This window comes from Peromyscus eremicus, chromosome 10 (genome assembly GCF_949786415.1).
Source record: "Peromyscus eremicus chromosome 10, PerEre_H2_v1, whole genome shotgun sequence".
Taxonomy (NCBI): domain Eukaryota; kingdom Metazoa; phylum Chordata; class Mammalia; order Rodentia; family Cricetidae; genus Peromyscus; species Peromyscus eremicus.
This window is the reverse complement of record NC_081426.1, coordinates 79,193,394-79,201,766: the sequence shown is the minus strand read 5'-3', so window position 1 is coordinate 79,201,766 and position 8,373 is coordinate 79,193,394. Positions and strand designations below refer to the sequence as shown.

The window sequence follows — 8,373 nt, the reverse complement described above, 5'->3', positions numbered from 1 at the left end:
TCCCCCAATGACCACTTTTCCTCATGGTACAAAGTTAGGTTTATGGAAGGATTACTTTTATTAAAGTACCACAATAGACGGCACAGTAATCACTCTGATGACAACAACAGATGCTTCGTAATGCTGCTCAGCTCTTTATTTTCATTTTGTATAATGCTTGGGAAGGGATTGTTTCTTAAGCCTTTAAAGATCATTTATCCCAAATTCTCACAGTGCTTTGGACTATCTCATCCTTGCTGCCAAGCAGAAATTAATCTTTGCCACCAGCTCAGAAAATCATCAGTGGCATTTGAGGCAGCAGCCGTAGTTAAGGATATATTGGCACTAGGTGTTATATTTGCTTGTATTGGGGGAGGAGGTGGAGTGAGAGGAGGATTGGTTGGAGGTCTGGGTTGTGCAGGTGGATATGGCCCAAAGGGAGGAGGAGGGGGTGGTCTACCAAATCCAGGACCAAAGGGAGGAGGGGGTGGTCTACCAAATCCAGGACCAAAGGGAGGAGGAGGTGGTCCACCAAATCCTGGACCAAAGGGAGGAGGAGGTGGTCCACCAAATCCTGGACCAAAGGGAGGAGGAGGAGGTGGTCTACCAAATCCTGGACCAAAGGGACGGGGAGGAGGAGGTGGTGGTCCTCTAGGATCATGCCGTCCTCCGGGGCCTCTGTGACACTCACCAGACTGTGGGAGAAAGGAAATAAACAATTTTAAACTAGATATTTCAGACAATTATCGGCACATACACTTTCTGGGGTGGGTAGAATTTTAAGATGACTCCTAAAAGTCTGACTCTCCAAAGATATTTGCTGGCCTGATTTTATCAGATATGCTCTCCTAAAGCAAGTTCTGTAATGCTGGAGGCAGAAGAAGCTAGAGATTTCATGCTGCAGCAGATGGTCTGTTGATTTGTAATAAAGGTTCTCTGTACTGGGAAGAAACACATGACAACTACAGGCTGTACTAGATCAGAGTGGCCTCTGGCTCATGGCCAGCAAGAAAGCAGAGATTCATCTCATGGACATTTTCTAGTGTCCGTCAGTATCCATATTTACCCTGGCCTCAATACACACATGTAAGAGTTAGAGGCTAGGATCTAAGAGAGAATAAATATTATTTGTTTTCCTGAGCATGGGTTACTGTGTTTTCTACATTTTCTAGTTCTATCCATTTTTTTCTGAAATTTTCATACTTTTTTCCTTTAAAGTTGGGAAATAAGCTTTAAGGGTGAATGTTGGGAAAATAATAGAACGAAGAAGAAGGAATAATACTGAAACAAAAGGGTCCAGTGTGGGGAAGGGAGAACAGGGAGCTGTGTGGAGGGAGACAAGTGTAGGGGAGGGGAAAATCCACCCAAATGGAATATGAACATCACACATGGAAACCTGTTTATTTTATGCTAATTAAAAATATTAATGAACAAAGTCAAGGCCATTCAATACTGCAGTAAAGGGACAGAATTCCATGAACTGTGAAAAGGATAACCTTGAGATGAAGAGTGAAGCATACCTTCAGAGTTCCTCCTCTGCCTTGTGTGGTACTTGAAGAGAACACAACTAAGCCAAGTGTAGACTATACTATGATAAACAGGCTTTTTAAAGTCCCAGTTTGTGGTTATTTATTATACAGCAATAGAGAACTGTTACATGTTTCTTAGCAAAAATTGAAAGTCAATCAAAAAAAATATTTCCCTCTTTGTTCTGAGCATACAGGTCCTTGATGAAAGCTTAGATGGTATTGAAGGGAAAGAAAATACCATGAGCAAAATCTTTTTTTTTTTAAAGATTTATTTATTTATTATATATACAGAAGAGGGCGCCAGATCTCATTACAGATGGTTGTGAGCCACCATGTGGTTGCTGGGAATTGAACTCAGGACCTCTGGAAGAGCAGTCGGTGCTCTTAACCTCTGAGCCATCTCTCCAGCCCCATGAGCAAAATCTTAAGCTTGGCTGTTAGTAGACTCAGTCACTGAAATCAATCCCAAATGGAAGTAGTTGCCCTCCAGGATTGGGAAATGTCTGTCTCATTCAGGAGCTTAGGGTTGTTCTAGGTTTTAACTTGAATAAAATGCAAACCACGTTATAGAGTTTGTACTTTTCACCATATCTTGGAGTAGCAGCATTAGGAGGTACGGATATGTTTAACATAACTTTATAGAATGGGAAGCCACAATACAAAGTAGTTAAAAAAAAAGGCCAAAGGGAAATCTAGTAGTCTCTGTAGTGTAAAGGCTGTGGTTGGAGTCCTGCCTCTGCCATGTACAGACTGTGTGGCTCTATAGCTTGTTTGAAACAACTCTGTTTCCACCTTTGGAAAATGATATTCATATATGTTTCCACATCCTGGAGTCTGGTTTTTTGTCAGGTTAGTTGTGAAATATTGTTAGTCATGCCTAAGGCCCTTTTCATAAAGTAATTCACTGTGAGCAATTTTATATAGCAATTAAATAGAATGCCTAGGCAGTCCTTGCCTTGGGTACAACACTTGTTGAATAGTAAGTGCTATTAATTGTTATGCTAACATCCAGTTTAGCGGTTTATTTTTTCATAAGGTGTAACATTAAACATAAAAACAGCTGGAAAGTATTGCAGGAAAGAAATGCATTAGGAAGTTGGAGTACTTAGTTTTAGATAGATGAAAGTTTAAGAATTGTTTCACTGACAAGGCAGCCTTTGAAATGAGGTTGGAAGACTATAAAACACAAAGGACCATGCCAACGAGAGGGAACGTATATGCTCCTAGTCCCACGCTGTTGATTCTTAGTCAAACTTGCTTGGAGCTGATGGTTTGCTAGGATACAGATTCATTCACTTATTTGTTGAGCTCTTTCTCTAATTTGTTCACCTGACACATTGCCTTCACTAATGTTAAATTTTAGGTGTACCCTAAAAAACTGTCCCCTTAAGTTCAATTTCATGGACAACGGTAGAAGACGCCATAGGCAATGTATGGCAGAGATTTATGGTCTTCAAAACTGACTTGTAACCCTCAAGTTTTTCGGTCTGCCCTCTCCAGTTTTATAGAGGCTTGTACTATTCCATGTTGACACCAACTTTCTTTTTCTTAGTTTTCTATCTCATCCCACGCCCCCATATTTACCTGCAGATGCAGTACCTCTTACTTCACCCAGAGATTGCAGCAGGTATAAATGAACTTCCTCCCCGGTCTAGGCTATGCAGCCTTTAAAGTCACTAATGGTGTCAGAGAACAATTTTTCCATTGTTTTCTCAGGGACTCGGTCTTTTTTCTTTTACTTACTGTAACTGTATGTTCCTCCATTTACTTAGCACATTTCATTTAGAAAATGACCACCACCTATGTCCAAAAACCCAATACTATATCACAACTTTGTACCTGTCCCTTGAATTCTGTTTATCCAGTTCTCAACGTCTCTCATCTCCCCTGCCTCTTTATTTGTATCATTATAATGACATTTTCATTTGAACTCATCATTCTACTTTTTGCTTCTCCATTAACTAAAGTGTGCAGAGGTTAAAAACATTCTGCAGAAAATGCACATTGCCTCATGTCATTCCCTATCTCAAAAAGCTTGTACTAAATTTTCAACATAGCTGGCTTTTACTGTTACCTCTTTATTTCATTGCAACTCGATACTAAAGGGCAGCCAGATTTGGTAATTTCACTCTTTGTGTCCCCTCATGTTTCTGTTTAGCTCTTGCCCTCAACATGGCAGTATAGCTCTTTTATTGATACTATTAATGATGTATACTATATTAAGACACATCTTGGGATCAGTGCTTTCTCTGTGTTTTGCAGCTCATTGGCGTTAGATACAGACAGTAGATACGCGGGGTTCAATTTCACAGGCTGACTACCCTGGGAGCAAATTCAGGATTTCACTTTTAACTGCCAAGGAACAAATTTTAAGTGTGGGGAAATAATTCACATTATTTTCATAGTTGATGAGATTAAAGAATTAGCTGAAAATTCCTGTTTTTTCCTTAGGACATCCTGATACTGATCTGACTATTATGTAGTGACAAACTTTCTTGGACATATATATCATTTTCTTAATGTTTAATCCACTCACAGTGATTAGCTCCAGTCTCATTAGTAGCTTAAGTTAGTGAATTTAAAAATGATGAAAAGGATTGTTCTAGGAAGAAAAATATCCTGTTAATAGGTCTGTAGCGGGAGATAATCTTTTTCATTTATTGTTTAAGAACAATATAGCTAAGGGGTTGGGAATTAAGCTCAGTGGTAGAGCGCTTGCCTAGCGAGCACAAGGCCCTGGGTTCGGTCCCTAGCTCCAGAAAAAAAAATAAAAAAAAAATAAAAAAAGAACAATATAGCTAAAACACAGATCCCTTGAATATAAGCTTATAGCTTAATCTGATTAATAATAAACCCTTTGTCACATTATCATTGAGGGTTAAATGAGATAATATATACAAACAATGGAAAATTACATATAATAAATACTCAAGAGATGATTGGCCATTTCTCTGCTCTTATGAAAAGACTATACCTTCTTACTTGAAGGCAGCAATTATTAATCATCCTGAGTCTCATGGACTATCATGGAAAGACTTATCCAACGTGTACTGTTGCACTGAACTGCTTGTAGGATTAGAATGCTCACCAAATTCATTTTATAAGAAAAGATTGTTTAAATAATCCAAACATGACTGTTTAAAATAGTAGCTCATTTTCCTTCTGTATTCTGAGGACATAAATATGTTGAAAATCAGCTTTAAGAGCAGGCCAAGAAGAGCTACCTGTGCAGTTGATGGAGTATGGGAACATAAGGGATTTATCTGTGTATAAAAATCTCTATATGGTTATAGATCTGAGCATCCTATATGGCAGCTTTTTTTTTATTTATTTTTTTATTTTTTTTTATTTTATTTTATTTTTTTTTTTCGAGACAGGGTTTCTCTGTGTAGCTTTGCGCCTTTCCTGGGACTCACTTGGTAGTCCAGGCTGGCCTCGAACTCACAGAGATCCGCCTGGCTCTGCCTCCCGAGTGCTGGGATTAAAGGCGTGCACCGCCACCACCGCCCGGCCTATATGGCAGCTTTATGTGGCTACTAAATTAAACCAGAATTTCAAAGTAGAAGTTAAAGTACTAGAGTGGTATTTCATCAGCAATTTGCAGCTTCTATGTATTAGGAAAGGCAAATAAATAATATGAAAAAGTCTGAAGTAAAAGTTAAGAGAATATGAAGATGTGTGGTAGGGATTAAAGGTACTTACCAGGAAACATCCTCCAAGAATCCAAAGGCCCAAGACTAAATACAGTGGTTTCATCTTTGGTGTCTCCTGAAAGTAAGCATAATGGCTGATTAGCATTCATTTAAAAACAAAATGGTACTATTCGAGACTTGTCTCAACACATAGTGTATGTGTAGTTCAGTGTATCTTGAAATAATTTTCCTGCCCTTACCTTAGACTTAGTATTAGTGGGGTAGTATGGTCAGCTGATAACATTTGACTGTATAATGAGGGAGATAGTTTTCACATTTGACTTGTGAGCTGATGGCTGGAGAGAATGCCAGATATTTGTCCACGAAGACTCTGAGCAACAGAAGCTTTCCAAAGCAAAGTTTTTGATTTAAAAGTAATTATTCTGAAATGGACATTTTTCACTTATACATTTTGTTTTTTTCTTAAAAATAGCCATTCTATATTCACAATTTTTTATAAACTTATGTTTGAGATATTTACCACTTTAATTTTATCATATTTAATTTTTTATTTCACCTAATAGATAAGGAAGAACTCTTCCTGTTAGATACACCAAAGATCAAAGCATCACTGAATATAGTGACTAGTTTTAACACTATGCTAAGTCATATTAGTCCTTAATGAATGTTCTCAAATCTGCTCTCTAACATCCAACCATGTTCCATCAATAACTAGGACAGAAGAAAACATCATTCTTTAGCTCTATTTTCTTTTCAGTGTCTTTTTTTTTTTTTTTTTTTTTGAGACAGAATTTCTCTGTGTAGCTTTGGAGCCTTTCCTGGAACTCACTCTGTAGCCCAGGCTGGCCTTGAACTCACAGATATCCGCTTGCCTCTGCCTCGTGAGTGCTGGGATTAAAGTCATGTGCCATCACTGCCTGGCTCTTTTCAGTGTCTTAAAATTTGTGATAAATTTCTGGAGTCAGAGTCTGGCGCCTTAGACCACTCGGCCATGGAGACTATGATTGGAAAAAGCACAGGGACAAATAGCCAAATAGTGGAAACACAAGCACTGTGATCCAGTGCTGAGGATCCCCCATGGAACTGGACTAGCCCCTCTGGATAAGTGAGACAGTTGTTTAGCTTGAACTGTTTAGGGGGCCCCCAGGCAGTGAGACCAGGACCTGCCCTCAGTGCATGAACTGGCTTTTTGGAACCTAGTGCCTAGGCTGAGACACTTTGCTCAGCCTTGATGCAGGGAGGAGGGGATTGGACCTGCCTCAACTGAATCTACCCGGCTCTGCTGACTCCTCAGAGGAGACCTTGCCTTGGAGGAGGTGGAAATGGGGGGTGGATTGGGGGTGAAGGTGGGGCTGGGGGGGAGGACAGGGGAATCCATGGTTGATATATAAAATGAGTAGAAAATCTCTTAATAAAAAGAAAAGGCAAAATAAAATAAAAATAAAATAAAAAAATAAATCCAACTTTTCATAAAAAACAAAAAATTTCTGGAGTCAGTTTGCCTGAGTTCTTCCTTCATATCACTGCACACAGTGACTTGTCAACTCCACAGTCAACTCTGTTAATAGTGTAAATGTGGTGGCCAAACAATGCAAACCTTAAAGAATCTTAGGAGCAGTTTTTTTTTTTTTACTAGATATTATGAGCAAATGTAACCTATTGTTTTTTTCTAAGACATATATCATGTGATGCTTAAAAAAACAAGAAAAATGGTAAATATATATGTTAGAATAATTCTCTTTCCGAGTACACCTGAGAGTAGCCCATTATTATGAATGTTAAAGAACCCTAAGGTACAAGGAGGAGAAAGGGAATTGTGGACTTTGGTGAACTCACTGTCCCCAGTGTTCCACAAGAATACTTTTCTGTTACTTGCAAAATTTTTCAAAACAGGATACATTTTATGACTTATGATTTCTCGGAGGCACTTATTCTTGCATTGACAAAAAAGGAATATCCTGTAAACAGCTCATTAAGATGCTATCTTGAAAAGCCGGGCAAAATTTAATGTCAAGTTAAAGGGCTTCGTATTTCCAGGTACCTACCTTGGAGAAGCTTCTTAGCTGATTAGTCTGCTGGCGGGAGGACTCAGCTATTTCTGAGTGGAGGAAGATGAAGGACAAAGGCTCAGCATTCTCAGCTCTTATATATGTTGTAGTCTGATTTCATTGGCAATAAAAGACATGCAAGTAGGAAGATGAAACAACTTCTTGGTTGATGCTTTGCAGACAGGAAGCATCCTTGCCAATTTGGCCGTGTGTTTCTGTATGTTCTTTTCATTTCCAAATCTGCTCAGTTTGTCAGTGTGTGAAGCTTCTTCAGGAAGCTGTATAGTGAGTCAAAATGTGCTTTTATTTCAGGACCAAAAAGTGGGACCTGTGGTGCACACTCTTATTTCAAGAAAAAGAAATGAATTATTTGTTCTGATTTTTTTATAGATCATCTTTTATTATATATCAATCTTGTTGTATTTACTATTTAACCTTAAAAATAAATGTTATGTGGGAGGTACAAATATTTAAAAAATGAATTCTCATGTGATCTTGAGAGACTATTTAGGAAAAAAGATGAGGATGAGAATTAAAAATCACTATTGAATAGCTGTTGCTAAATAAAACACACACACGCTGGGTGGTGGTGGTGGCAGCGGCGGCAGCAGCGGCGCACGCCTTTAATCCCAGCACTTGGGAGGCAGAGGCAGGCGGATCTCTGTGAGTTCAAGGCCAGCCTGGTCTACAGAATGAGTTCCAAGAGAAGCACAAAGCTACACAGAGAAACCCTGTCTCGAAAAACCAAAACACACACACACACACACACACACACACACACACACACACACACACATTCTAGCAATATCAGAAATTATAAAACGTTCTACTATTGGTTTGCAAACCTTCGTTCTTATCTGTTACTGAGCAGCTACAGGCCTAACACCACTGAGGATGATTCTGTGCGAGAGTTAACACCGAAATCACCTTTCCTCTGACAACTCAGTATGTTTCAGTATCAATACCTCTTTCTCTTTTGATGTTAACAGAGTTATCAGCCAAGTGTTTTAAGTCAGGTGTGATGTACATTGTAATGGATCATTGCTTCTAAAGAAAAAAGGATTGACTCTGTCAAGGCAGATGATTTCTGATAGAGCTGTGAGTAGAAAAGTATTAGGGCAGCACAAACAAACAGAAGCATATGCCTACCAAGACACAACCATC

General features: G+C 38.9%; 1 protein-coding gene across 1 annotated transcript; it reads right to left on the bottom strand.

Annotated features, from left to right (window-relative positions):
* Positions 1 to 227: 227 nt before the first annotated feature.
* On the bottom strand, positions 228 to 5,264 carry LOC131920434 (submaxillary gland androgen-regulated protein 3A-like). Its single transcript, XM_059274765.1, has 2 exons — positions 5,211 to 5,264; positions 228 to 674 (listed from the first exon to the last, which is right to left on the bottom strand). Exons 1-2 carry the CDS (start codon positions 5,262 to 5,264, stop codon positions 228 to 230), a joined length of 501 nt encoding a protein of 166 aa, XP_059130748.1.
* Positions 5,265 to 8,373: the final 3,109 nt, after the last annotated feature.